Source organism: Aaosphaeria arxii (genome assembly GCF_010015735.1).
Source record: "Aaosphaeria arxii CBS 175.79 unplaced genomic scaffold BU24scaffold_6, whole genome shotgun sequence".
In the NCBI taxonomy this organism is placed as follows: Eukaryota; Fungi; Ascomycota; class Dothideomycetes; order Pleosporales; genus Aaosphaeria; species Aaosphaeria arxii.
The window spans coordinates 173,629-201,484 of record NW_022983479.1 but is presented as its reverse complement, the minus strand read 5'-3'; the positions used below and the strand labels follow the sequence as shown (position 1 = coordinate 201,484).

At 51.1% G+C, this 27,856-nt stretch overlaps 12 protein-coding genes across 12 annotated transcripts; 6 read left to right on the top strand and 6 right to left on the bottom strand.

The window, feature by feature from the left end:
- The first annotated feature begins 7 nt into the window (after positions 1–7).
- On the top strand, positions 8–1,482 carry BU24DRAFT_424159 (NUDIX domain-containing protein). Its single transcript, XM_033528433.1, has 3 exons — positions 8–113; positions 181–364; positions 487–1,482. The coding sequence occupies exons 1-3, from the start codon at positions 93–95 to the stop codon at positions 1,272–1,274; spliced, it is 993 nt and encodes a 330-aa protein (XP_033381492.1). The 5' UTR covers positions 8–92; the 3' UTR covers positions 1,275–1,482.
- Positions 1,372–3,579, bottom strand: BU24DRAFT_424157 (F-box domain-containing protein). The gene is made up of 2 exons (XM_033528432.1): positions 2,936–3,579; positions 1,372–2,677 (listed from the first exon to the last, which is right to left on the bottom strand). The coding sequence occupies exons 1-2, from the start codon at positions 3,280–3,282 to the stop codon at positions 1,504–1,506; spliced, it is 1,521 nt and encodes a 506-aa protein (XP_033381491.1). The 5' UTR covers positions 3,283–3,579; the 3' UTR covers positions 1,372–1,503.
- On the top strand, positions 3,439–4,285 carry BU24DRAFT_231261 (uncharacterized protein). The gene has a single exon (XM_033522173.1). The coding sequence runs from the start codon at positions 3,596–3,598 to the stop codon at positions 4,124–4,126; it is 531 nt and encodes a 176-aa protein (XP_033381490.1). The 5' UTR covers positions 3,439–3,595; the 3' UTR covers positions 4,127–4,285.
- Positions 3,812–6,247, top strand: BU24DRAFT_424156 (ATP-dependent RNA helicase eIF4A). Its single transcript, XM_033528431.1, has 4 exons — positions 3,812–4,261; positions 4,441–4,584; positions 4,677–5,678; positions 5,738–6,247. The coding sequence occupies exons 1-4, from the start codon at positions 4,228–4,230 to the stop codon at positions 5,746–5,748; spliced, it is 1,191 nt and encodes a 396-aa protein (XP_033381489.1). The 5' UTR covers positions 3,812–4,227; the 3' UTR covers positions 5,749–6,247.
- A 705-nt stretch (positions 6,248–6,952) lies between these two features.
- BU24DRAFT_393686 (uncharacterized protein) lies at positions 6,953–8,529 on the bottom strand (the record flags this gene model as incomplete). Its single annotated transcript, XM_033525203.1, has 2 exons — positions 8,258–8,529; positions 6,953–8,137 (listed from the first exon to the last, which is right to left on the bottom strand). The coding sequence occupies exons 1-2, from the start codon at positions 8,363–8,365 to the stop codon at positions 6,953–6,955; spliced, it is 1,293 nt and encodes a 430-aa protein (XP_033381488.1). The 5' UTR covers positions 8,366–8,529.
- Positions 8,530–9,008: 479 nt separating this feature from the next.
- Positions 9,009–10,249, bottom strand: BU24DRAFT_231242 (adenylate kinase-like protein). Its single transcript, XM_033522172.1, has 2 exons — positions 9,858–10,249; positions 9,009–9,808 (listed from the first exon to the last, which is right to left on the bottom strand). The coding sequence occupies exons 1-2, from the start codon at positions 10,012–10,014 to the stop codon at positions 9,165–9,167; spliced, it is 801 nt and encodes a 266-aa protein (XP_033381487.1). The 5' UTR covers positions 10,015–10,249; the 3' UTR covers positions 9,009–9,164.
- A 795-nt stretch (positions 10,250–11,044) lies between these two features.
- On the top strand, positions 11,045–13,409 carry BU24DRAFT_424153 (LETM1-domain-containing protein). Its single transcript, XM_033528430.1, has 3 exons — positions 11,045–11,996; positions 12,051–12,329; positions 12,386–13,409. The coding sequence occupies exons 1-3, from the start codon at positions 11,427–11,429 to the stop codon at positions 13,193–13,195; spliced, it is 1,659 nt and encodes a 552-aa protein (XP_033381486.1). The 5' UTR covers positions 11,045–11,426; the 3' UTR covers positions 13,196–13,409.
- Positions 13,274–13,791, bottom strand: BU24DRAFT_231216 (uncharacterized protein). Its single transcript, XM_033522171.1, has one exon. It carries the CDS (start codon positions 13,669–13,671, stop codon positions 13,351–13,353), a length of 321 nt encoding a protein of 106 aa, XP_033381485.1. The 5' UTR covers positions 13,672–13,791; the 3' UTR covers positions 13,274–13,350.
- Positions 13,792–14,179: 388 nt separating this feature from the next.
- Positions 14,180–18,165, top strand: BU24DRAFT_442311 (AMP deaminase). The gene is made up of 4 exons (XM_033530517.1): positions 14,180–14,422; positions 14,519–16,032; positions 16,084–17,204; positions 17,260–18,165. The coding sequence occupies exons 1-4, from the start codon at positions 14,416–14,418 to the stop codon at positions 18,026–18,028; spliced, it is 3,411 nt and encodes a 1,136-aa protein (XP_033381484.1). The 5' UTR covers positions 14,180–14,415; the 3' UTR covers positions 18,029–18,165.
- Positions 18,166–19,018: 853 nt separating this feature from the next.
- Positions 19,019–20,826, bottom strand: BU24DRAFT_424152 (integral membrane protein-like protein). The gene has a single exon (XM_033528429.1). The coding sequence runs from the start codon at positions 20,377–20,379 to the stop codon at positions 19,489–19,491; it is 891 nt and encodes a 296-aa protein (XP_033381483.1). The 5' UTR covers positions 20,380–20,826; the 3' UTR covers positions 19,019–19,488.
- Positions 20,827–21,758: 932 nt separating this feature from the next.
- BU24DRAFT_330710 (uncharacterized protein) lies at positions 21,759–22,439 on the bottom strand (the record flags this gene model as incomplete). Its single annotated transcript, XM_033523027.1, has 1 exon — positions 21,759–22,439. A coding segment is annotated over one exon (681 nt), but the record flags the coding sequence as incomplete, so codon positions are not given.
- A 2,382-nt stretch (positions 22,440–24,821) lies between these two features.
- BU24DRAFT_231180 (uncharacterized protein) lies at positions 24,822–26,731 on the top strand. Its single transcript, XM_033522170.1, has one exon. The coding sequence runs from the start codon at positions 24,943–24,945 to the stop codon at positions 26,602–26,604; it is 1,662 nt and encodes a 553-aa protein (XP_033381481.1). The 5' UTR covers positions 24,822–24,942; the 3' UTR covers positions 26,605–26,731.
- Positions 26,732–27,856: the final 1,125 nt, after the last annotated feature.

Sequence of the window (27,856 nt, the reverse complement as noted above, 5' to 3'; positions counted from 1 at the left end):
CGTACCCCTCCGCCTCACCTCGACCACCGACTCGAGACATCAGTATCCACCATGCGTGAACATGGCAAAGCCTACGATTCTATATAATTACCATGCTCACACAATCATCCGCAGTAAATCCCCCAAACTAATGAGTAGATTCTCCATCGTCTACTCCCCTCCGCTGACAATCGCAAACAGCAAGCTCTCGCCCGCCTCCGCGCATACTCACCTCCGCCGACGCAATGGTATAACTGCCCACTCACGAGACGCGCAGCCGTCCTCATCCTCCTCTTCCCGGACCGCCATGGTGAGCTGAAGGTCGTGCTTACGATGCGCGCAAGCACGCTGCGAAGTTACGCAGGCCAGGCTGCTTTACCGGGAGGTAAATGATCCCACATCTTCTATCTCCAACGTCCAGCGGGAGACGGACCACCGCCTCTCAATTTAGTATGAACAGTAGTTACACATTAAGGGACTATGGCTGAAGTAAATATGGTATGACAGGTAAATCAGACAGCCTCGACGAAACCCCATTCGACACCGCACGCCGCGAAGCATACGAGGAAATCGGCCTGCCAACCAACGACACCAAGCTGCCCCCGGGCTTCCAGATCGAACACCTATGCGAGATCCCCGCCAACCTCGCGAAGACCGAACTCGGCGTCAGACCATGCGTCGCCTTCCTCTCGTCGCCCGAATCCGACAGCAGCAGCACGTCAACAGCAGGAGAGAGCAAAGGAGAAAGTGGGGGAGGAAGTGGCGTCGAAGAAAAGATGATCCCGCGGCTCGACCCGAAAGAAGTCGCCGCCGTCTTCACGGCGCCGTTCAAGAACTTCCTGCGCAAGAACTGGGAGTCCCATGGCCCGGGGCCCGTCAACAAGGCCGGGCATCCGCACTCCTGGTACCGTGGCTCCTGGACGGACTGGCACGAGTCGCGGTGGCGTATGCATAATTTTTATATCCCTAAGCCTCCGCCTCCTTCTCCCTCGACTTCGACTTCCTCGACGACGACGTCCGCGTCCACGGCGATGAAGACGAGGCCGGATTCGCAGGACCCGACAACGACGCCGTTTGAGGACTTGACGACATTCAGGGTGTTCGGGATGACGGCGAGGATCCTGGTCGATGCCGCGAGGGTGGCGTACGGGGAGGAGCCGGAGTTCGAGCACAATTCGCATTTCGGCGACGAGGACATGTTGGCGAGGTTGCTGAAGATGGGGCGGCTGAGCGAGCGGAGGGAGAAGGGGGAGGAGTTGACTAAGGAGGTGCTGAGGAAGGCGAGTCGGATGTGAGATTGAGAGAGTTAGGGTTGATATTGTCATGGAGAAAGGGAAGCCAAAGGGCAGTATATGGATGAGACGGGTTGTAGATAGGTGGTGATAGTATGAGCGTATCCGAAGTGGGTGGTTTGTTATTTACATTGGCATTTACATCGTTTATATACAGGTAGACATTGTAAGTCGCGACCGCGCTTGTAGTAATTCATACAGTCGTTGATCAAATCCAAGCAACGAAACTTTTTCAAGGGATGTCAGCGTCATCATCGTCACCGCCAAATCCAAAACTAAAGCCTCCTTGGTCGGCGGAATCATCCTCTCCTTTAGTGAGCTCTTCCCATTTGCCCCGTCCTCCTTTGCTCTTCTTCTCCAACTCTTGAAGTCCTTCAGCGAGGATGTCTGGGTATTTCTCTCCCAGCTTTTCGACGAAGAGCTCGTATGCGCGGTCGGCGTCCTGCTCTTTAAAACCACTGACTTGGTCGCGCTGATCTCGCAGAAATCCGAGAACCTCGGCGAGTTTCCTTTGCGGGACGAAGTTCTGGGTGAGGGCCAAGCTGTCCTCGAGGTTCAGGACTAGATGGAACCACCCGGATGGGACATGGAGCACCTCGCCGGCATAACATATACCCTCTCGGCAGCCGGGGGTCTGTCTTGCGAATGCATGGAAAGTTAGTAGATACTCAGCGATGGACAACGGCGACGTGATCTCCGACTGGTCTTCCGAGAGGATGACGCCTGGTGGTGGAGGAAGACTGGAAGACGACGGGAACATGAGCCAGTACTTGGAGCCAGTGAGGATGGCATTCCAGGCATTCGTGGCATTCGGGTCCTTGTGAAAGGTGCTTCCGCTCCTTTTGGAGCCCAGAATCATCCATCTACGGTCTGGGCGATGCTCGCCTAGTACATCGAAAAGATCGTCTCCAAAGCAGTCGGGTGGCCAGTACGCTGCGCCGGGAGTGTCACGTCCGACATTGATACCAGTCCGTTCTACAAACGCTCGGTCGAAGAGGTACAAAGGGCTCTCATCTGCGCTGTCGGACATGTACTTCATGTAAGTTTCCATGGGCCAATCGACGGCCTCGGCTCGGAACTTCTTCTTGGGATACTCTTGCAGGAGGTACTCCGGTGTCCATTTGTTGTAGATGGGCCATTCTTTTACTGGAGAGGTGAGGATGAAAGGTTTGTCCGTCCATTTCTCAGCATACTCTGCTGGGGAAAGGTCGGCGATGTGGGTTATGGCGTTCTGTGCAGGTATCCGGGCGGCGAAAGGCTCTATTGCTGTGTTGGCGCACTGGAATGGCCGGTACAGAACGTCCGAAAAGAGATTCTTGCACGAGATCGATGAGGCCTCCCCCTTTGGGATTCCCAGATATGTGGATCGCCATGTGCCTTGCCACTCGAAGTCCGCGGGAGACAACCTGACACGAGTTAGTCATATCAGAATCGAACGTAGATTCCGTTACGTCCAGTCTTCAACATCGAACGCCCTATGCCAAATTATGCGATGTAGTCGTTCTAATTCTACTTCTACTGCGACTCTAGAATGAGTCACACGCTTGGTGTGATTCAAGATGTAAGACACGGAGCCAGGATGGAAGTGCTGGGGGCGATTACAGTATGTGGCCAGGACGAAACGGCATGTGTGACTCAAGGAAACGGAAGGACTAAGGACCTACTCTATGAACAGAGCCCTCCATAGCTCATCGAGTCTCGTAAAAGCATACAAGGCTTTGCACGTGCTTCCCAATCGCACGAGAGTGCCGGCATCGAATGACTCAAGCATATGGTTTATGAGTTCGTCGGGCAAGACAGCGAATGCGCCACAGTGTGACTTGAGATTCTCAGATGCGGTGTAGGCATTGCCCGCGGGTTTGATGTCGAGTGGATGGGTGGGTACTGCGGTTGCCACATCTTCTTCCGTGTCATCGGGGTAGTCTACTGCCACTTCTGAATCGGTCTTAACCTTCTTGGAGGGTCTTGAATCCGTATACTCGTCTTCCTGGAGGAGAGTGCCTGGTGCCATGGTTGGGAATACCGGGAGAGAACTTTGATAGTGGGTAGTTATTGATGGTAGTCGCACGAAGGATACAACAACATAAGATAGCTAGGGTGTAATTCCTCGGATAATAAAGGGAGCAGACTTGTAACAAGTCAATTTCGCAAACCCCAGGATCTGTAAGTAATATTGACCACTGTCGAAGAGGGTGAATGGAAAAGTTGTGTGCCTGATAGGCAAACGTTGAAATGTCAGATCGTATCAGATCAGACGAACAACAAGTGACAAGATAGAGAAATGGTACGAGTATTTCGGGTGCAAAAGGTAGTTACAAGGTTCAATGACGGTACGAGTAGGACGAATAGAACAAGTGATTCGGTTGCCTTACCACGCGCGCGGGTGGCTTTGCTATGCTTTGCCTCTGCCTCTAGGATTGTTGGTTACGAGTATTATTTTTTTTCCTCCCATCGGACTGTTGCTGGTAATACCTGGTAACTACGAGCGAGTAGTATTTTTTGCCTCCACCCACCCCAGCAAGTGCCCTAGTCCTACGGTAGTCCTAGTCTCATTGTCCCAGTCCCAGTCTCAGTGTGCCGGTCTCAGTCGTCAGTGGCCGTCCAGTAGCAGTGAAGAAAAAGGAAAGTGGCCCGTGCACTCCACAAGATTTTTCAATCGTTGGCTCCTTCTTAAAAACCAGAGAGGCACCCAACCCTTTGGCCTCGCCTTCACTCTTACACCCAAACCAAATACATCACAACAAATCAACCACACACATACAAACCTACTTAGATACCCCCCTTGGATTCTTTATATAAAGGATCCGGTATCTTTGTTTTTTTCACCTTTACAACTCACGAACATCCCACTTTAGCGACGGTATCCAGAGGATCACCTTCGCTATCAACCCCACTACGAACCTTTTCCAAGACTACAGAGCAGCGCCTGTAGTCGCAACTTCTTCTTAGCACAATCATGGCTGACAAGGGTCTTGAGGATGTGCCTGAGGGTGAGTATCTCTAAATTGTTATTCCATTCTTCATTTTTTCCATCATCGCCGCTGCCCCGCACTGTGGTCCCGCTATCAAAAGGTGGGCGGGTTCTGCTGTTGCGCTGCGCGCCTATCGTCGAAATCCGGAAAACTTTTTTTCTCTCCTTGTTGAGACTTCGCTAACACAACATTCGCAGGCCAGATCGAGTCCAACTACGATGAGACCACCGACTCCTTCGATGCGATGAACCTCAAGTCGGAGCTCCTTCGCGGAGTTTACGCCTACGGTTTCGAGCGTCCCTCCGCCATCCAGCAGCGCGCCATCATGCCCGTCATCAAGGGTAAGTTACAAACAACACTCCTCCTCCTCCTCCTCCTTCTGCTCTCCACAACTCCAACTCGGTATGATCATGGAACTGACACTGGTGGATAGGCCACGATGTCATTGCGCAGGCTCAGTCCGGTACCGGTAAAACGGCTACCTTCTCCATCTCCGTCCTCCAGAAGCTCGACCCCAACATCAAGGCTTGCCAGGCTCTCATCCTCGCCCCCACCCGCGAGCTTGCCCAGCAGATCCAGAAGGTCGTTGTCGCCATCGGTGACTTCATGAACGTTGAGTGCCACGCCTGCATTGGCGGTACCAGCGTCCGTGATGACATGAAGGCTCTTCAGGAGGGTCCCCAGGTCGTCGTCGGCACTCCCGGACGTGTCCAGGACATGATCCAGCGCCGCGTCTTGAAGACCGACAGCATGAAGATGTTTGTCCTCGACGAGGCCGACGAGATGTTGTCCCGTGGTTTCACGGAGCAGATCTACGACATCTTCCAGCTCCTCCCCCAGTCCACCCAGGTCGTCCTCCTTTCCGCCACCATGCCCCAGGACGTCCTCGAGGTCACCACCAAGTTCATGCGTGACCCCGTCCGCATTCTCGTCAAGAAGGACGAGCTCACCCTTGAAGGTATCAAGCAGTTCTACATTGCCGTCGAGAAGGAGGACTGGAAGTTGGACACCCTCTCCGATCTTTACGAGACCGTCACCATCACCCAAGCCGTCATCTTCTGCAACACCAGGAGAAAGGTCGACTGGCTCACCGACAAGCTCACTGCCCGTGATTTCACCGTCTCTGCCATGCACGGTGACATGGACCAGGCCCAGCGTGACGTTATCATGAAGGAGTTCCGTTCCGGCTCTTCCCGTGTCTTGATCGCCACCGATCTCCTTGCCCGTGGTATCGACGTCCAGCAGGTCTCTTTGGTCATCAACTACGACCTCCCCGCCAACCGCGAGAACTACATCCACCGTATCGGTCGTGGCGGTCGTTTCGGACGTAAGGGTGTTGCCATCAACTTCGTCACTGCTGACGATGTCCGCATGATGCGTGAGATCGAGCAGTTCTACAGCACCCAGATCGAGGAGATGCCCATGAACGTGGCTGGTAAGTTTTTTTCCGATCGAAGTATAATATCGAATTTTATGCTAACGTATATGCGCCAGATCTCATCTAAAAAGTGGTCTCTTTGTTTGCAACTTTGCCTCTGACCGTAGCCGCTGGGGCTTTTTCTTGGGTTAGAAGCTGAAGTTTACCTAATTCCATGCGCCTCTGCTAGACCAGACGACGCTACATCCTTCCATTATCCGTCCAAAAGCAGCTTGAGGTGAAACGTGGTGGGTAGGCAAAACATTCGTGGCATCTCGGCGTTTGTCAATTTCTATGTGCAAAGTGGTTTCTGTTCCAAAAGAAAGTTTTATGCAGTGATAGATTTGCGCCGGGGGATGCGTCGTGGCAGATTCCCTATATTTTCCCAAATCAACGTCTTCCTTATTTCCTTTCATGCTCTTTTCATCTTTCCTTACCCAAAGTCGCTCACCACCGGCTACTTTCCAACACTTTTTTCGGCGGGGGTTTTCGTTTGGTTATCGACGGGTATATGTCTCATGGGAATGAAGATGGAACACACCCCCCTCGCTCCAATGGGTGACGTATGTCTGGGATGACGATAATGAGTTTCCTTGATGAATGGTAGTAGAAGGCGGTGATCAGACAAATGCATGGTAGTCTAAATGAACTTTCACTCTAAACGTGTCATTCGTCCTCTCAAGTCTATATTCTTTGTGATGTTGCGTTTGCCCTTTCACCTACCTAGTCGTGCTCAACCTTTGAACCAATCATTGATGATATTGTTGTCTACGGCTTAGAACGCATGGTTGGTTCTGAAAACAAATCAATTCCAGAAGGACTAACGCCCCCCCTTCCCCCACGCTTTCAGACGGCAACACGTTCTGTGTATACACATTCCACTACTACGAGTGTACTGCATCGCTTCTTGTTGGAAAGTCTCGTCATCACCACGTAGAGTACAATACACTGGTCCCATACAATTCAATCGAAAAAACGGATAGCTCACCGGGCGGGGGGTATGATGGTGGAAGAAACCAGAGAAACGGGGCAAAGCGTGTTTACATCGAGTGCATATCAATCACGCATCAGAGATACAAGCCCCTGTATGCAGACTCAAACTTATTGCATCTGATTCAATTCGTTGTTTTGCCCGCTGGTTATTTAGATATCAGACAGTTCTGATAGTGTTTCTATACGCATAAAAAAGTTCCATAGGGAGCAAAAAGGGCCATTGACAGAGGTAGATAGATGGGTGATCATGGTATTAAACATCGATTACGAACAGATAGCTAATTTGGTCAATCAATCAATCAGTGTACAGCGGTGCCCGGCCCGGCGGAGGACGACGCTGCGGCCGCCTTGCGCTCTTGCTCCTCCTTGGTCATGTCCTGGAGGAACTTCTCCCACGTCTCGATGGTGCCCTGGAAGAACTCGATGTTGGCCTGTGCGAGGTCGCCGAGCGTGTCTTTGAACTCGACGGCCTTGATGCGCTCGAAGTCGGCGACCTCCTTGACCGTGTGCTCGTCGAACGCCTCGGTCGCCTTCTTCGCGTTCTCGACCTCGCCGGTGAGGCGTTCGATCTCGACTTCGAGCTTGCGGACGCGCTGGCGGCGCGACTGCTCGTGGTCGATGCCGCGGAGGTCTTCGACCTTGGAGCGCAGGAAGCCAGAGGCCCCAAGCCCGGAGGTGCCGTGCTGCGAGGCGAGCTGGTCGCGGTCGGCGGCCGACTTCGCGAGGTAGTCGGTCAGGGCTTCGAAGTCGAGCTGCTTGGTCTCGCGGGTGCGGAGGAGGGCCCGCAGGGCGAGGATGTAGGCGTCCATGTCCCGCAGGCTGGTGAGGTAGTTCTGGTCGGTGTGCTCCTTGATCGATTTGAAACCCTGGGAGGTCGTGGAGACCGATGATGCGAATGATGTTAGCGGGCCTTCGACGCCGGGTTCGAGCGTGATGAGCTTCTGGCACTGCGTCGCGAGGTCTGCGTAGTCGGTCTCGAGGTCTGCCTGGCGCCTGGCTACTCGGACCGTCACCTTTTCTACGTTGGAGAGGTCGTCTGTGAGCTTCGATGCCCGCTCGTTGACCTCTATGAACCGCTTGTCCGGCTTGTGGACTTTGCTAAATGTGTTCAACAGGCTGTCGGTGATGGACTCTACGATTCCGCTGCTTCCCGCCTGTTCGGAGACGCTGGTTCCTCGCGACGACCGTCCCTTCATGTGCTGGTTCCAGTCCTGGGTCTCGAGGAAAGTTATAAAAAGCATGGCCCGCCGGAGCACAGGATGCAGCGTTATGCGCTTGAGAAACCGGTGCAACGAGTGTGCTCTCCGCTGCGTGAAGTCTGGCCCGAACCGGTCTCCCCGCACATACTCCATCTTGTGCTTGTCTGGCAGCGGCGGGACCGCACATTGCGGGTACTCTTTCGACAATTGTTTGTAGAGGAAGACGAAGTCTGTGAAGCGGCGACGGACGGAGAAGTCGGGACGTTGAAAGGATTGGTAGTCGGACTGGATTTCACGAGAGCGTCAGATTTGATTGGGGCCTTGGGAGTTGGCTGGAGAGAGAGTGGAGGTCGATTGGAGTGTTTTGCGCAGGATCAATAAGTCTGAACTGAGAATTTGCCTTACATGAGTGGTAACTAGATACGATACATATGCATCTTTGGTGCCAGGAAGCTCTTTCTGCGGCTTGTCCACCGTCGTCTCCAGCCTTCCTTCACTGAACTCTTCGGCCATCCTTGGTGTTGGGAGGCCGGCTGCTCGAGGATTCTGTAGGCCCGAGTTGGAGTAATATCGTGCTCTATCGTGAGCTTTGCGATTATCGTGGTGCTAGTCGTGAATTGTGTGATCTGCAGGAAGAAGCAACAGTCTCGTTGGCGCAGTCGTGAAGGGAATGGGTTGGATGAGGTAGGTTGGCAGCTTGCCTAGGGCACGGTGACGTTTGGTTAGGTAGGTGTTGACCGGGAAAGGTGGCGGCGGTTGGTGCAGGGTCAACCCACTGTGGTCTAACGCAGAACGCCCAACATCGCAATAAAATATCGAGGCTACCTAGTTACCAATACCCAATTATTTGATACAAACATCAGTACAAATGAGGCTGGAGATACAATTGAAAATGAGACATGCTCTCGGCTTGCATAGTAATGGTCATTTGCATTAATAGGGTCCCTCTCCCACCTGCTCTAAGAGGTGGGGGTCTCTTATATCTAAATTTATTTACATGAATAAGAGCTTCGTGAACCAGCCTGAAACGTACGACTTGCTATCGACCTCTTTCCTAACATGAATGTCACTTGTCTCAATCCGACTTTCATCGAAGTCGAGTCTCAGGTGATGGGGTTTGCTGGGTGTAAGCCGCTTCCAAGGAAGTTGGTATCTTCACACCTGCGAGTACTGTACGCCCGCAAAGAATATTTCGATCGATGAATATCACCCTTCACCCCTCGAGTCTTCGTACGTTTCACAAGATCTATTGGTACAATATCGTATAGCCACATTACGCGAAGAGTTGGGCGGTGGTTCGATATCCAGAATTTCAGATATCCGCTGCAAATCGTTTCCCAAACTCCTCGAATATCTTAGGGGTGATCTCGTCACTGCTGTTTCCACGTACGGTCCATAAAACGCCTTGCTTATCGTAGTGCTCGAGCAGCGGCTCACTGGTTTCCTTGAAGTTCCTTAGCCGAGCTTTCCACACCTCGGGATCGTCGTCCTCTCTTCGAGTCAAAGCTTCGCCCGTCACATCGTCCTTGCCGGCAACCTTGGGCGCATTGAATGTCGTGTTGTAGACTCGGCCGGACGGCGCGTGGACCCATCGATTGCAGATTCGATCGATAATGATATCCGCGGGGGTGTCGATATTGACCACCAAGTTGATAGGGATTAACTCATCAATCTGGACAGCCTGCTGCGCCGTTCGAGGAAAGCCATCAAGAATGAAGGATGCAGATGGGTGGTCTGTATAGTTGTATTTGGCTTCGCGGTACTTGGAAGGAATCACGATAGAATCGACAGTCTCGTCCACGCCGCCCATATCCAGTGAGCTCGAGTACACGCTGTAGGGTCGGACGGTATTGTCGGTGAGCCAGCCGCGCGTTGTGAATTCGTTGAGTATGAGTCGCAAAATCATGGTGTCCGGCACGAGATTGCCCGCTTTCATTCTGGACTCTGCTTGTATTCCTAGTTGAAGGTCAGAAAGAGTTGGTAGAAATATGCGGACATGTCTTACCTAGAGGGGTTCGTTCTCTGACATTTTTGCGCAAAAGATCGCCTGAACTAATTGATGCCAATTGAGGGAAGCGCTTCAACATGCGCTCAGTCTGGGTGCCTTTGCCTGCGCCTGGTGCGCCGACCAGTATAAGTCTTGCTGCTCGGTTCAGGGCCATGGCGTTATTGTATATGTGTGTTTGTTGAGTGGCTGTTGAGTGATTGCGGAGAGTGCGGTATGGAGCTTTGAGCTTGGGTGCAATCTATACAGCAGTTTACGGGAGTGGGCAATGTTGTACGAGCAAGAGGAGTCCTGGCGAGATCCAACTCTGCCTAGCGGGAGGTCATCATTGCAGAAGTGATACTGTTGTTGAAGGTATTGGAAATTTGGTTGAAGAATATTATAGGGGAGGTATGTATGGTGTATGTTGATCGACGGCTGTTGGGGAATGCCGATAACGGGCTGCGGGCCGGAAGAGGGGAGGACGCGCGCAATAGACGGGTATGGTTGTAGGAGAGTGTTGAGGAATGGATAGGAATGAAGTCAGTTGGTTCACGATGTGTGGAAAAGGGAGTGTGGGTGGTAGATTGAAGATGAACGTGTGGGCAGTGTCAGTAGGCTAGTTAGTGAATGCGTGTACTTGTACACAATGGTTAGGTTAGGTCGCGTGGTAGCGTCTGGAGTAATGGTTGGTACGAGTAGTTATCTTGGAGTCGAGGAAACAGTAGTTAATGGTACTCGTAATGGGATCATGCAATCAATACGACTAATAACTAATAAATTCGGCCAGTTGCGGGGAGGGGGAGGAACAGAGGAACACGCACGGAGGCACAAGCAAGCCGTAGCACCGATCTGCTCCGAAGGCCACCGGTTGCCTCTCCGTCGGTCACCCTCACACCCTCGTCACTTCGCCAGTTCGTCACCTTCGCCTCTGCTTACCCGGCGGACTGCGTGTAGTGCGTCTACCTGGTACCACTCAATTACACAGTATACTGTCTGCTAATAATGGAAACTTTGAAATAATAAGACGACTGATCTGATCATAGTTTACATTCTATAAAGTCATCATCACTTACTTCACAAAGTGATCTACACATACCTAGGTAGTTACTGATGTAAAAGACATAGAAAGTCCACTTCTTTGTTACTTGTATAGGTATAAATCTTCTCCATAACTCTCTCAAAGTGTTCAGATGAAAAATCGAGCATTTGGCCCTAATAAGCTTTCCATGTCCCTGGAAAGATGACGATTCAGGACTAGCCTCTTCCCGATATGGTTAGAAATGCCCTCATCAGCCCTAGACCGGCCCTTTCCCTTCCATCCACTTCTTCTTGACATCCATCCACCATCAGAATTAACTAAGTCCATTCATCCATCTTTCATCTTCCACCTTCCATCTGTTCCTTAATTTCCTCAACACTCCTTCACCAACCTTTCCTACTACCCACCAACCATCAACTCAAAATCAAATTAACCCCATCTCGAATCTCCCGTAATCTTTGCGCCGACCGTCCGCCTTACCCTCTACTCCATTGGACGCATTACGTCGCTCCTTTCCCTTCCGCTTCCGCTTCCGCTCCCGGCGCAAAATGTATGCCACTCGTGCTGCATCGCGGGCAACCCCCGCCGTCATGAGGGCCGGCATTAGGACCTCTGGAAGGCTGCCTCGAAGTATGCCTCGAAATATGCCTGCCATTGCCATCTTGCTTCCCTACCGTCCCTTGTCTACCGAAACTTCGACGTCATCCAACTCGGGTGGTAACTTTCCGCCCCCTGGCTTCAACGCAAACCAAGCCAGGAAGCCCCTACCCAAAGAAGAACAACAGAAGGCTACAGAGAAATCAACAAGCTCAGAAGTTCCCGATGTCGCAATCCCCCGTACGGGACCTACCGCTCTCCCGAAGACCAAAGCCGAGGAGCAGCAGACCCTAACCGAGCTTGCGGCAGAGAAGGCCAACGCCGAGAGCAAAGACGGAAAGAAGGTGGTCGCAAAGAAGGAGGAGGAGAAGGTGAAGCTCACAGTCTGGCAAAAGGTCAAGAAGGAAGCAAATCATTATTGGGATGGTACAAAACTGCTCGTAGCCGAGGTCCGGATCAGCTCAAAGCTCGCCTTGAAGATGGCAGCTGGTTATGAGCTCACTCGCAGAGAGCATCGCCAGGTTAGTTCGAATTGGTTCGTGATGAAATGAGCACACGACTGACATCATGGTTAGCTCCAACGCACAGTACAGGACCTGGGCCGTCTGATCCCTTTCTCCGTCTTTGTCATTGTTCCTTTCGCCGAGCTGCTACTCCCAGTTGCGCTCAAGCTCTTCCCCAATCTCCTCCCCAGCACATATGAGGGACAGTCCTCAAAAGACGCAAAGGCAAAGACTCTACGAGCGACAAGAAAGGAGGTCAGCACCTTCCTCCGCCAGACCCTGAAAGAGACTGGTCTGCCGGTGTCTGCAGAGAATGCACAGCGAGAGGAGTTTTCCGAGTTCTTCCGAAAGGTTCGTAGAAACTTGATCCAGATGGATGGATGCCTCGATGCTAACATATTTGATAGGTTCGCACTACTGGAGAGTCACCATCCCAAGAAGAGATCATCAAGGTCTGCAAGATTTTCAAGGACGACCTGACTTTGGACAACTTGTCACGACCACAGCTCGTGGCAATCTGCCGCTACATGAACATGGCTTCGTTTGGTACTGACAACTTCCTGCGCTACCAAGTTCGTGTCCGCATGCGACAGATCAAGCGCGATGATCGTGCCATCTCGTACGAAGGTGTCGATTCCCTGTCTGTCCCTGAGCTCCAGACCGCTTGCGCCAGCCGTGGCCTGCGAACACATGGTGTCTCCCCCGCAAGGCTGCGTGAAGATCTCTTGACCTGGCTTGAGCTCCGACTCAAGTTCGGCGTGCCCTCCACATTGCTCGTGCTATCGAACGCATTCGTCTATGCCCAGGGCAAAGAGTCGGAAATGACATCCCAGATGGACGCTCTGCAGGCAGTTTTGTCTAGCATTCCAGAGGAGCTGTACCACGAGGTCGAACTTGAGGTCCACACGTCCGAGGGTGCTGCTACCAACAAGCAGCGTCTTGAGGTACTCAAGGAGCAACAAGAGCTCATCGAAGAGGAGAATGAGCAAAACCAAGGCCAGGGCAAGAATGCTTCTCCTAAGGATCACGAGAACATTGACGAAGATGACAAGCCAAAGCGTCAAGCCAAGGAAGGGGAAAAGCAAGAGAGCAAGGAGGCTGAGGCTAGCTCTGCCGACAGTGCCACAGGTACTGGAAGTGCTGAGCGAGCTGAGCAGGACAAACGCGCCTTGGAGGGCGACAAGGCCTCTGCGAAAGAAGAGCAAAAGTCAACTTAGGGTTGTCATGATTGTATAGTATTTGTATAGAGTGCCTAGAATGGGCCCGGATGTAACCCATCATGTAACGTTCCTTTTTTTTTTCCTTTGTTGTGTAGATACAACCGATGGGTATACACATGTATACATACGGCATCAGGGGGCATCAGGAGGCATCAGGAGGCATCAGGAGGCATAAGCACCGGCTTGAAGCTGGCGTAGGAAAGAAAACAACATAGAAAATATACCCACATCACTCTTATAGAAAATGCGCAAAGACAGCAACGAAGGAGAAAACATGTTGAACTTTCATAATTGACATTGCAAGATACGGCACAGCATTGTACCCCGACCACGATGGAAATGAAGTTGCACAACTTATATGAACAGAGCACGACAGCAAGCAAACCGTAGCCGCAATTGCCAACGTCACAACATAATGCTACGAGTACTGTGCGTACCCGCAAGTGCCTGTGGCCTGACTCGCTGCACGTCATTTAGCTACCTGTCGAGATCCTGTGACACCGCGTTCCCGACGGGACATGGCGTAAATTGTCCCGTGTCTCGTCATCTCATATAGGATCGATAACCGTCGGGTATCGTCCTTTGGATTTAAGTACACAAGTCGAATAGGTTGTATGTCGAGTTGCACTGTATGACAGACTGTGTACCAAGACACACCGAGTACAACACAATATACATGAGTGTATTTGGCATGTACTGATACATACAGGAAAAATGTCTGCATACAATTACAGTATCCTTTACTCCGTAGTTGCTACACTTCTATCCGAGGTACCAACATAGTCAAATTACCTACGAAGTAGTTGCCTTAAAGAATTGATTCAATTGCCGGTATCTATAGGCGAATTTGGACCCAACCCATGCACAGTTACCCCACCCATTCCCTTCCATAAAGGCAACGCGCGAATGCAGCAGCAGCGTCACTACCTGTTACCTGGGAATGTTATTTTTGGCCAATTCTTATAAATACCATACTTGGATGTTCACTAAATTGATATATCGCACTCCAGTCACTCAATTGTTATTGTTTGCACTCTTGCTAGACCATCAGAACGAATAGGCGCACGATGAGGGGCCACGTCGTCATACCCTTGTACGGGCATTGTTCTTGTGCGGGCGGTCCCGCGCGTTCCTGTCTCCAATTCTGCAGGTGATAATCAATCAATCAATCGTCTGCATCCAGCTCTGTCAAACCAATCCTCGACGCCACAAACGTGATGAAAGGTGATTCCTCCACTCTCCTCGTCAAGCGAGCACTTCAGCCTCAAGAATTTTTGCACAATCCTCCGAGCTTCCACTGACAAGTTGCCATGTGCGCAGGTTCTCACTCAATGGCGCCGGATGCGTCCCCAGACCTCCGTGTAACCCAGCTAGACGACACTCAGATTCCCTCTTCTGAAGAGGAGGAGGAAGATGATGATCTAGCTGGCGACGATTTTGCTGGCACCACACAGAAGCCGGGAGGCTCGAGCCAGGACGACGACGAAGATGGCGGGAACAACGGTACATCCGAAGATGCACAGACTGCTGGCTTGCTTCCACGCGATAAGCAGAGGCGCACTGCTTTCTACGATTATGTTTCGGAGAAGCAAATGAGTCACTCTGAGGCAAAGCAGTTCTATCAGCGTCACCAACTCGAGAATCTCGGCACCCCCAGCGATGGCTATAGCCCCGTTATACGTGCGAAAACCTTCCCCGCCAACTTCGCTGCCAACGACAGCCTCGATATGCCAAGCAGAGCAGACAGTATTCGATCTAGAAAAAGCAACACGAGCCTGGCAAACCAGGTTCACAAGCCCGCGCTTCCCGTCGGGTTGTCACAGACAGAACAGTCACAGGACCCACGAACCCAATTTGCTCCCCTTGCTGGAACAAACGAGCCCTCTGCAGATGCATTCCTCAGTGCCGACAAGTCCGCAAGGGAGCATTCAAATCACCCCGGCCTTCCGCACGAATTCAAACCTCCGTTGCTTGCTGAAGAGGGAATACACGGAGCTGGCGCTGGAGTCGGAATCGGCTCAGGAGCGGGTGGTTTCGCCATGTCAGACTCGAGCGTGACTGCTGAGCTTAGCTCGATATATACCAATATTCAAAAAGTCATAGATCTACGTCACAAATACATCCGCCTGTCTCTTCAAGGCAATTTCGATAACCCAAAGGACGATCCCAGCTGGAAAATTTACCCTCCCCACCCTGAGCCGGTGTGGGATGAACTGAAGGGGCGTCCTATGGGAACGAGCAGCTTGCAGAACAGCACAGTTCTCGATCCCGCCGATGCTCCTAAGCCGCCCAGGAAGATGGGTAGAGATATTGGTGAGGATTTCTGCAAGGAAGACTTGCCTATTCCCGGCCCATCCGAACTGTCTTTCCGCCTGGACGAGAGTGGCGTCTTCCAAGTGTATGAGACCACCAAGTCGGCAGAGCTTGAATTGCCAATTGTGGCGATTCCTACATTGAGGGACTTCTACATGGATCTTGATGCCATTCTCGATGTCTCGTCGGACGGGCCAAGTAAAAGTTTCGCTTTCCGCAGGCTTCAGTATCTCGAGGGCAAGTTCAATCTCTACTACTTGTTGAATGAGTATCAAGAGATTGCCGACAGCAAGAAGGTTCCCCATAGAGATTTCTACAACGTCCGAAAGGTAGATACTCACGTTCACCACTCGGCATGCATGAACCAAAAGCATCTGCTGCGTTTCATCAAGTCCAAGATGAAGAAGTCTTGCGACGAGGTGGTGCTCTTCCGAGATGGAAAGCATCTGACACTGAAGGAGGTGTTCGAATCGATCAACCTGACAGCGTATGACCTCAGTATTGATACATTGGATATGCACGTAAGTTGGATCCTGTAAGCCTCAAAATTTAGAAAATTCTAACTCGACCAGGCGCACACCGACTCCTTCCATCGTTTTGATAAATTCAATCTCAAGTACAATCCCATCGGAGAATCTCGTCTTCGTACGATCTTCCTGAAGACCGACAATTTCATCAAAGGGCGGTACCTTGCGGAAATTACGAAAGAGGTAATTTCGGATTTGGAATCCAGCAAGTATCAAATGGTGGAGTGGCGCATCTCCATCTACGGACGAGCGCTTGATGAATGGGATAATCTCGCCGCCTGGGTTGTGGACAATAAGTTGTTTTCGCCCAACGTGCGATGGCTGGTGCAGGTGCCTCGCTTGTACGATGTCTATAAAGCGTCCAATCTCATGGACAACTTCGAACAGGTTGTCACGAACGTCTTCCAGCCGCTCTTCGAAGTTACTAAAGATCCGTCAAGCCACCCCAAATTGCACATCTTCCTGCAGAGAGTCATCGGATTCGACAGTGTCGACGACGAGAGCAAAGTCGAACGTCGCCTGTTCAAGAAGTTCCCCGTTCCCAAAGTCTGGACTTCCAAGCAAAATCCTCCTTACAGCTACTGGATGTACTATCTTTTCGCGAACATTGCTTCTCTCAATGTGTGGCGTAAGCAGCGTGGCTTCAATACGTTCCTACTCCGACCACATTGCGGAGAGGCAGGTGATACCGACCATCTTGCTGCCGCTGTCCTTTGTACACACAGTATCAGCCATGGTCTCCTTCTCCGCAAGGTTCCGTTGCTGCAATACATCTTCTATTTGGAACAGATTGGCGTCGCCATGTCTCCCCTGAGCAACAACGCACTATTCCTCGCCTACGAAAGGAATCCTTTCTTAGGCTACTTCAGGCGTGGTCTCAATGTCTCGTTATCAACTGACGATCCATTGCAATTCGCCTTCACTAAGGAGCCCCTCATAGAAGAATATTCAGTCGCAGCCCAGATTTACAAGCTGAGCGCAGTGGATATGTGCGAACTAGCAAAGCATTCTGTGGAGCAGAGTGGGTTCGAGCATTCAATCAAGCAGCGATGGCTGGGAAGCAACTATCATCTTCCGGGTGTAGCTGGTAACGATATGGCAAAGTCCAATGTGCCCAGCATCCGTGAGGCATTCAGACACGAAACGTTGGCAGCAGAACTGTCCATGTGAGTATTTTTAGTTGGACGATGGAAAGGAAACATCCACTGACATTAACAACAGGATCGATCGGTACACGCGCGCTTCACAGACTTCGGGTCACGATCTCACGACTCTGAATCTTCCGACCGCTCACTCTACAGTCCCACAAACACCCAGGTCCAACCACGCTACTCATCCTGGTTCCCCCGTGGCATCGCTGCATACAAACCCTTCCGCAGCCCACCTGCCAGACCAGCACCAGATACCTTCCCTGTCCCAGGACGCCAGCCACGGCCATCAACAGTCACCCAACTATCCCATGCAGCAGGCACGCTTCAACCAGGCATCCGCCGGCGCCGACAGCCCCGTAGAGTCCTCGGCCCAACCACCGAGCCCCGCCCGACACAAGGGCGACACGTTCGAACGGCCACGACGAAGCTCGAGCATGGTGCTCGACCCGGGAAGCAGCGTGCCTCCCCAACCCAGCATCCTCCCATCGCCAACGAGCACCCAGCAACCGTTCTCACCGTACGCCACCGCGACAAACCAGGGCGTGAAGAGCCCCGAAGAGTCGATGACGTTGACGCGAACGACCAGCTCGACGGGCCTGCCGTTGGAGGCCGCGGAGCCCAAGATTTTCCCGGGTGTCGTCAGCCGCAGGAGACGGAGCAGCTTGCGGAGCAGCGCCCTCGACGACGAGGAGAACCCGGCGGCAGCTGCGGCGGCGGTGGCAGCGCAAGTGCAGGGACAAGGCCATCACGCGCCGCAGGTGTCTCATCCGGGCCACTCGGGCTTCATCCGCGGCGATGGGAACTCCGTGGTCGAGGAGCGTGATTCTGACGATAATTGATGGGCGGGCAATGGATTGGTAATGGTGGTAACAATAGCAGGTGACGCCTGGGTACCTATATATCATCATGAAGATTAGATGGTGATGGGACAGAACGGAATTGGCTACGACTATTTATATCGTGATATATTTTATATTATTATATATACTTATGTATAGAGTCGATTTCTGATAGCCATGAAGACTTGCTGCTTTAAAAAAAAAGTTTTCATCAAACCCTCTGTTTCTACTATACGTTTCTTTTACCTCTTGATAAAATATCACTGTCCATGTCGCCATCTTTCCAGTCGTGTTCCTGTGTATATATGTACTGTACATAGTTAAAATCAAATTCTATCTCCCTCCTTTCGTCAAACTCTTGTAAAAAAAGATCTACGTACAGTAGTGTTCTCGCTCTCGTAAACGTGTACTACTCGTTACATCTATAGGTACATAATACATACATACAAACTTTCGTATTCATCAATAGACTATGTTTTTTTTTTCATGCTTCCCCATGATGCTTCATTAGATTCTTTAGGTGTATAGGTTTGGACTAGGAATAGAGGAAATGAAAAACTAGGTTAGGAGAGAAGGCGAGATGAAATGGTACAATTAGAGAAAGATCCGGTTGTTAGGATTGTTAGGTTTTGTGCCGGGTTTTGAAGTTGTGTATTTGATGACCTTGAAAACGTGGATTAGAGAGTTGTACCATGTATGATTACACAATTTACCAAACATACGTATATATACATATACAAAATATTAATCTGAAAAACATGCACTTATGTTACAGGAAAGCATAGATGGCACGAGTCAAATGTAACTTTAATTTCACTCTAGTTCACTTCACCTTCAACTTCACCTTTAACTTCACTTCACTTCCACTTCCACTTCCACTTCCACTTCACTGCACTTCACTTCTTAAAAGACGGTCAATTCCATGATTCGATACAATTTTTGGTTCGTCATTCAATTATCTATCTATCCATATGTTTTTTTTGGGGGGGGGGGGGGTTTCTGGTTTTTCTGTGATCTATATTGGAAAACGTGTAACTTGTCTGAGATGATGATGGGTTATGGGTAAGAGGGATGAGGGTATATGATCGCTAAATAGTGCATTTCATTCCTATCAAATCGAGGCAAAAAAAGGAAGGAGTAAGAGATGGGGAGGTAAAAGGAGAGAGAAGGAGAAAAGAGGCCAATTTCGTGGTTTTTCTGAGTTGTGTTTGTTTCCCCGCGTTCCTCCTCCTGTCTGGTCATGATGAGAGATGAATAGAGATAGAGAAAGGGAAAGGGAAATATAGAAGGAAGAAGTAAAAAAGGGAAGGGGTCATGATAAATGTGTAGGTAGGTAGGTGGTCATTCTGAGTATCTAAACTGGGGGTAAATCCATCTGGCGAGTCGATGCGGAATGGTTTGTCAATTTGGGGAAGACATTGATTGCCAATCTTTTCCTTCCACGGAGACGGACGTGACGTTTAACCCTCCTTGGTCACATACGATTGACGACGATGTACCCGCTCGCCAAAGCAAATCTCGACACACCATACGAACGTGGCGATGAACATGGCGGCGGTAGAGGCCCACGTGATGGTCATGAACTTGCCGCCGAGATGGGCCTCAACGCCGATGTCTTTGCCGTTCTTGTTGATGACCTCGGAGCCCTTGACAATGAGGGCGGTCATGAGCGCGCTGGACAAGCCGATGGTGATGAAGGAGAGCGTGGAGAGCAGGATATTCAGAGCTGGGAGGAGACGTCCCGAAGCGTAGAAACCAGGGAATGCGGCGATGAGGGTGATGAAGATGAAGGCGATGGACAGGCAGTACAGGATGAAGGCCGCCTTCTGGACGGTCTGCAGCGTGTTGATGCCGTCCTGGATCTCGTCTGGCCAGCCCAGGTCCTCGAGCGTGACGCCCAGGCCGGTCTCGTTCAGGCGTCGCTCGAGGGTCTCTGTGGGGTTCCAGGTGAACATTGCCTTGGCCTTGCTGCAATCCGTGACGTCCTTCGTGATGTCGTCTTGCTTCACGGTTTCGTTGGCCATGGGTCCCGGGACGTAGTCGCCAGAGCAGAAAGTGAGGAGGTGGAGACTGTAGAAGTCCTCAATGCCGAGTCGTTCGGCCATGTCGCCGGCAAATTGGTTGATCTCATCTTTGAACTTGTCCTTGATGTCTTTCAAAAGATCCTCCAAGGGATTGGCGCTCTCTTCCGAAGTGGTGTTAAGGAGGTTGTAGCCGATGCGAGAGGTGTTCAACGTGATTATATGGTATTCCTCCATGAATGATTTCTTGTGGCCTGCAAAGAGGCACATGAAAGCGAGTGCGACTGCCGCTATGCAGCATACCATCGGGATAATAGCTAGGGGCCTCATGGTGGTGGTTGTTCAACTCGTCAGTGAATAAAGAAGAGGTTGTATGAGAGTGTTTGGGCGAGTTGATGTTCTCCGAGTGACTGTTTTAAACACGCTGAACGATTGTGACAAGAAGAAATACAGGGTGTTCTGTTGATGTGTCTCACACTAGACTATGACAAAGAAGATGCAAGATGGGATACATCGTGACTGACTGGCTGTGAGTTTATATGATCCAGTGGTGCGAGGCGAGGATCTGGAATTCCTTCCATTAACGTCACTCTCTGAATAGTGAGACTTGGGGGCGAACCAAGTTTAGCAACGACGCCAACCTGCTAAATGGTAAAGCCGCAAAACAGGGTACGAGCGAAGGCATTGTTGTCGATCTTCGCCTCTATCTTGCATCGTAGTATTTAGAGACCCTGGTCGTTGGATAGTCAAGCGGAGAGTCGCAGAGTCAAGAATGTGTGACGTGTGATGGGAGCCATACGATTTGTGGGAGGGCTGGGGCCATGGATGAGAGGCGAGGCGCGGCGTAGGGACGTCATATGCAAGGGTCCCACCACAACCATCACCAAACAAGTTACCCACGTACCTGTTACCTTCGCACCTCGTAACATGTAGATGGAGAGAGGGACGACCACAGGGTTCATAGCCTTGCACTCGCCTCAACCTCGCTTGACACGCAACAAGATATACCCGTCCACGCCGTCCAAGCCACAGCAAGATTGCGGCTGGATCAATCATTGTGACTACTGAATCTTGACTATGGAGTCCCTGGCTATTGACTACTGAGTACTGTAGGAAATCATATTGTGAGATAACAGCGGTGGAAAATCCAACTACAACGTATCAGCTAATTTCCTTCTTCTGTCATACTGTTATTCTTCTGCAGGAAGGAAATGTTTCGTTTTGATTGGGTCCCGGCTTGTCTTGTTGCTATGCTGGTACGGAGTAAACATTGAATCAAGTCGTATTAGTTACCCCGGGCTGCATAGCGGGACCGTGGTGGCTTTGATCCTGTGCCGCGAGCAAAGTCTCTGCAGGACTATGACCGCAGGAAAACGGAAACTGCAATGCACGATCCCTCTTGGACGTGGACAGGTAAGGCGTTCCTGTGATACTGATACTAGCAGGAACGTCTAATTGGAGTGGTATTATGCTATTTCTATCTACCTTAGATGCCAGTGCTATCATAATCATCCGTCGCCCACATAACGGTCGTTAAGAGGAGGAGCAACCTGTGCCCCTCGAGCCATTCCAATGCAATGCAGAGAAGTGGTCCTTGCGCAAGGAAGAGTAGAGAATCATGGGGGCTGTGGAGCTAGTCTTCACGACGGCGACTTCTTGAACTCTCGAGAGGCTTGTGTCCGCGAGCCATTGTTTACTCCGTCCGTGTAAGGTGAATAGGGAGCTGCTACTGCATGTGGAGGAGCTCGTCGGCCTGTACCTGTCCGAGGAGGCTCGGCGGACCCAGGCCACCGCTTTTGCTCCTCGTGCATCTTGTCCAGCGGTTCTGCTACGACGTGATACTTTGCCCAATTCACGGGCGGACATCTGATGACATTCTGGGGTGTGGGAATTGCGGGAAATTGTGTGGCCTGGCCCTCCTCCCCATCGGAATCTGCCTCTACATTTGCATGAGACTTGTGGTTCCCGCCATTCTTCTGCGGCTGTCCATTGCCAGTCCTTTCCTCAGACACCAGGCCAGCAGTATCGGCTAAGGTGGGCCCAAGAGGGTCGGTGCCGAATGGGGAAGGACGCGAACGTTGCTCATGCAGCGACTTCACGAAAGCTGTTGGATCAGATACGGCGGCGGACTTGAGGTCTTCGAGGGCCTTGAGGTCACGCTTGCTCTTCTCCCGTTGTAATTGAAGGAGAGATATGGCCGAGCGCAAAGCTATGGCATCTGGATTCTCGCTCTCAGATATAGGGAGCGAAGGTGGTTGTTCCCTGAAGGTAGCCGTGAGTGGTGGTGGGAGGGTATGCGCGGGTGAGACAGGAGGGTCGGGGATGTGTAGCTGAGAAGCGGAAGTGGTAGGTGTCAGCGGCGATATCGGTGGTCGGTCTGGGGATTGCGAGCGCAGTGGGGATTGGGATTGGGATTGCGACTGTGGTTGCGATTGTGATTGTGATTGCGACTGGGAGAAAGAATGTGATTGGGAGACATCGCTCTTGTCTGTACGCTGAGACAAGTGGTCTGGGAGTGTCGCAGCGGGAGGAGTGTTTGTTGGTGATGGGATGGTCAGGGCGGGCATCTTGGGGGCGTGCAGGACAATGCAGAATCCTTAATCCGATGGACGGGCGGAGTATGAGGGAGGGAAGCTACACTGGTCGCTGGTCGCTGGTCGCTGGTCGCTGGTCGCGGGCGGGGGCGGACAAGCGCAGCGTGGTGGTCGAGACTCTTCTCGGGAGTGAAACCTGAGCCGCCGGCGGCCACAGTCGAGTTGTAGGGAAGGGTATGGTATGCTCGGAATGGGCTACACGTTTCTATCGAGAAGCGGTGAGGGTGTAGAGTAGAGTGGACTGGACGGCGACGCGAGGTGAAGTGGAGGTAATGTTTGGTGGATAGGGCACAGTTTGGATAGTGGGTAGGTGGGGTTGGGTGAGGGGCGATTGTGCGGATAAGAGAAAATGAGGGAGTGAGAAGTGTGTAAGGTAAGGTAAGGTAAGGTAAGGTGAAAAAAGTATACACAAGAGAGAAGAGGCTCCGGTGGACAGTCCAGACTGATAGACTAACAGAGCGTGTACAGGCGTGGAAGCGGGAGAAACGCGTAGAACAACACCGACTGACGGTTGGAAGATGATGGGAATTTCTCACGCTATCAAGTTACTGGACTGGTCACAAGTTACCGACAGTACGTACTCCATACACAGTCAGAGTATCTAGATTCTACAGTTTGTACGCGTAATTATCGCAATATTGACGAGTAGAGAAACGGGCTTAACATGATCAGTTGGTTAGTCAGCAGCATCAACAACACCTAGTTAACCAACCACTTCCATAACATCATCACTTGAACTGAGGAATTCTACTTGTATCCACCATTTGCGTATATATACACAAATCGATCCATTCTTACTCATGCCGTCCTCATCAAACATAATCAATACCAAAATACATTACATCAAGTTCAGAAGTAGTAGCAAGCAGCGACACTAAGTATACCTACTGAATGTATGTTGGTACTCTGTGCTACTTACATATTTTTATATACGAGTACATATGCATGTTAGAAGTACTCGGTACACAGTGGCAGCAATAGCAATGGTATGAGTATATCTACCCCCACTCATCTCTTCTATTTCCTTGTGCTGGTTTCTTTTTGCCGTGCCATGCCGTGCCATGCCATGGATCGATCCGTACCTAGACACATAAGTATCCCTTGCTCGGATGGATGTTGCAATAAACATCTCTCCAGCTGGCAGAATCTAGACAAACGGTCATGTCGCACAATTATTTCATTCTTCTCGCTCTCGTCAAGTGATCTGTAAGAGCGAGTATCTCCTCCGTAACCACATGTTCATTTGTTCAGATGTCTACACGTTCAGGTAGCCACGGCGTCGGAGACTAGACACGACTAGGAAGCTGGACCTCGGAGCAGGGAGAAAGCAGAAAGGCTACTCAACACCTCGATAATACATACAAGTAACTATTATGGGGTACTCCTCAACACACTCCTCAACAGACGGACGGCACGTGGTAACAGGTAGGTTACGAGTACTTTCGCCATGTGCAATCTCTCTTTCAAGAATGCGCCTTCATCATTCGCTGCTCTCCATTTCATAGTCCACAGAATTCACCACCGTGGCAGCCATCATGTCTACACACGACGAATTATTGGTTACACATGGTGCGTGGTACCTGCTGAATCCCATGTACGGAGTACTGTGTACGGAGCAGTTACCTGTCTAGCAGCGTAATGAAAGCTAAAAAGAAAAATCCAACTCTTGCAGCCGAAGCCACAACTCTAATGCCATCCAATGCCATCCAATGTCGCCCTCCGGAGCCCTTCAGGACGGGACGCCTCGCCTCCACCACCATCTCCCCCATCCTCAAGGAAAAGCCGCCGATGGACGATGCGCGTTGCTTTTTGCCCATAATTCGCAAGTGGTATTGTACGGTGCCTTGCCTAGTTGCAATGAGATGAAAGGGAAAACGAAGCCTGCCCTGCCCTGCCCTGCCCTGCGTTGGAAATAACAATGGACTACTAAACTGCCCCATAGTACTCCGTGATGCTTTGTACTTAACTATGTCTCCCAACCAGTAACTCCACAGGTAGTCAAACCTAATGCCAAAGCCTCGTAAAGCAATCGCTCCTTCTTTTCTTCCAACATCCATTCAACTCATCCAAACACTTGACACTGCATAATAGGACGATAACCACAACGACAATTGGCAAACGGTGCGCGGGCTTTCCGCTGTCTTCGGCCTCTTTGACGTCGTTACGCTACTCGTAGCAGCCACGCTCTTTACCACAACGGGGCATAGATCGGCCATAGATCGCCAACCGTTTCGTGTCGTCCTGCCAAAGACTGCCAGGCTGCTGTGGACTGCTGTACAATCGACTGGCACTGCTAGTCATGGCACCCGCTGATCTCAAGGCCCGGTCGCATGCTGCCCCTCACGTCCGGATACCAAAGCTAGCGTATCGCATACCTCTTCCCACTGCTGCTGCCGATGCCTCAAACATTTCCAACATTTCCACCGACACTATCAATACCCTTCGTAGCACGACTTCTACGACGACGACGAAAACTACCACCACTACCAGTACCGATTTCACAACGACCGCGACCCGCATCTCGTCACTGGAAATCTCCGCCACCCGCGACCTGTCTGGGTCCGCAATCGCATCCCCATCACGCCAATCTTTTGAATCACGCAGCGTTGCGCCATCCAGTCTGGCTTCCTCAAATGCTTCCGCATCCTCCAGTTCCCGGGAATCCGGGAACTCTACGGACCCGAAGAAGCCGAAGAAGAAAAAGACCAATGCTGTGATGGGCTTCCTGACCCTCAAGGAGCCCTCCCAGACAGCCCTGGAGCAATTCGCCATCCAGCAGCGCAAGCTCGCTGCAGAGAAAGGTGGTCAAGCCAGTCCGACCACCATGTCTGGTGTTTCTTTCCAAAAGCTTCCCGCCAATGTTCCCAAGGTGAATTCGAAATGGGATGGTGTTCCAGAGAAAGTCAAGTCCAAAGAGAAGAGATATAGCACGGCGTCGCAGGCCACCTCCAAGATCTCCAGCGCTCCCAACTCCTCCCTCTTCTCGCTCGGATCGGATGGAAGCCCTAATCCTCCTAACTCCGTCGTGTCTTCCGCAAGCTCTATGTCGGAGCTACCGAATCCAAGGGAACGAAGAGACTCGGGGCCTTCCTTTGCACATCTGGATAAGTCGGCTGCGCCGCTTCCCGAAATGACATATTTCTTTCCCGATAATCCTAATGCTTCTGGCGCACTATCTGATTCCTCTCCTATAAACGAATTGCCCAGCCCTTCGATACTTCCTGAGTCGTCCTACAATACCCGTCGTGTTGACGACTCGAGCACCGCAACTTTTACAGCACCTCCTGCACCACGGAATCTTCCCTCCCTCCATACCGAGGTTCTTGATAGAAGAACCTTGGAAGATTATGTGGCCGCAGAGGCTGCTTATCGTTTGCCCGTTTCCAGGAGTGCGGAAGGAGAGGGACCGGCTAGCAAAACAACAGGGGAAGAACGCAACAGTGACGATGAACACGTCGACGCGTACGACTTTGGCAGCCACGATTTCCTCTTCGAAGATCCATCAACAATGATCAAAAATGCGTCTCTGCTCGCCTCCGACAGCACGCCTCGGACAACATTGAACTTCAGCCGTCCGCTCTCGACCCAGCTCGCCACGCCGCCGACAAATCATGTCTCGACACCTTCCACGACAACGCCGAGATCCGGGGTGACCCGATTGCCAACTCTCTACGAGGCCTCTATAGCCTCCACGGCCGAGTCCATCAACACAGTTGTGGATGCTGCCGACGCCTCGTTTCCGAGACCCTCCATCGCGGATAGCGATACCAGCTCTATAGCAGCGTCCGTGGATTCGACCACACCCTCGGAAATGTCAGCATCGTGGTATCAATCGCCGCGCGAGCGACTGGGCCTCGGAAGCCACATTCGGAAGAACAATCCTTTACCATGGGATCAGGGAGGGCTGAACCAGAGTAAGCGGAGAAGAAACCCGCTATCCATGGTGTTCAAGAGCTCGTAGTCGGTCCTCCCAACCCGCATACGATACCCTCCGCATTAGTGCCTAAACACCACGAGCAAAAGGCACAATTTGAAGCGATCACGACATCACAACCATTTACCTTCGTTTGTTCGTTCGTTATCTCAAGCGTTCAGTCAGTTCAGCGTAGCGCAACATCCATATCCCAACGCCTTCATACATTCCATTCGTTGTACATCTATACATTTATCCATACCACTTTTTTAAACATACTAAGATTCAATTCAGCTACCAACTTACGGATATGTCTTTTTAGTTTTCATAGCACGAATCTTGTCTTGACCCCACCTTTGAAGCGCTCTAATGATATACCCTCTTTTTCTTTCAATCTCCACTTTCTTTCCTTTCTCATTCCCGTTTCGACGGTTCTTTTGCTCTGCTTTTTGCTCTCCACTTCTAGCCTTCGGGCTTTTTCTATCATATCTATGAATTGTTCGGATGGTCGTTTTCAAGTTCTTCTTCATCGCTCTACGATGGAGTACATGTGAGATTAGAAGGAACATTGGGGGAAAGAAGGGGGATAGATGGAAGGTAGAAACGAAAGCGTGTGGTGTTTTGCCACTTATGAGTTTTCCTTTCCTCGTCGCGGTTTTCTTCTAATCAGAGACACGAATAGGAGGAGGAGGAGGAAGAAGAAGAAGAAGAAGAGGAGGAGGAGCGTTAGGGAGTTCTCGAACACGGTACCATGGTAATCGCCGTTCCATTGGGTTTGTTGGTAGGATTTAGAAGTCCCGTTCACATCCATACCCCGCGACTCCCAACGCGAGGGTACCTGGGTATCTATCTACCATTCGGATGGGATGGGAATAAGTACGAGCAAGCTAGCGTAGTGGAAGGAAAATCATAACGATACTCTTGACAAAACTAGAAAACGAAACAAATGCAATGAAATCAATTGAACTGGCAGAAAAAGTGCAAAAAGAGATAAAAGGTGGGTGATCTTGTATACACACAAGTCATGTTTGGAATGTGTTTTACTTTAGGTAGGATACCGGATACGTTAACTATGGATTGGGGGGTTATATGTCTGAGTACTATGACGCGAAATGCAGGACATGGTATGAGATTGTAAAAGGTGGCGTGTGGGAATCATGTTTCCTTCCTTGAGATCGTGTGACTTTCTTCATTATGCTGGTGGTCCCGGAGAAGAGGAGGGGGAGAGGGGGGTATCTATATTTACATAGGCATTTGCTGAGGGTGTTTGAAAAAAGGAAGTATATGGGTGGCAAAGAAG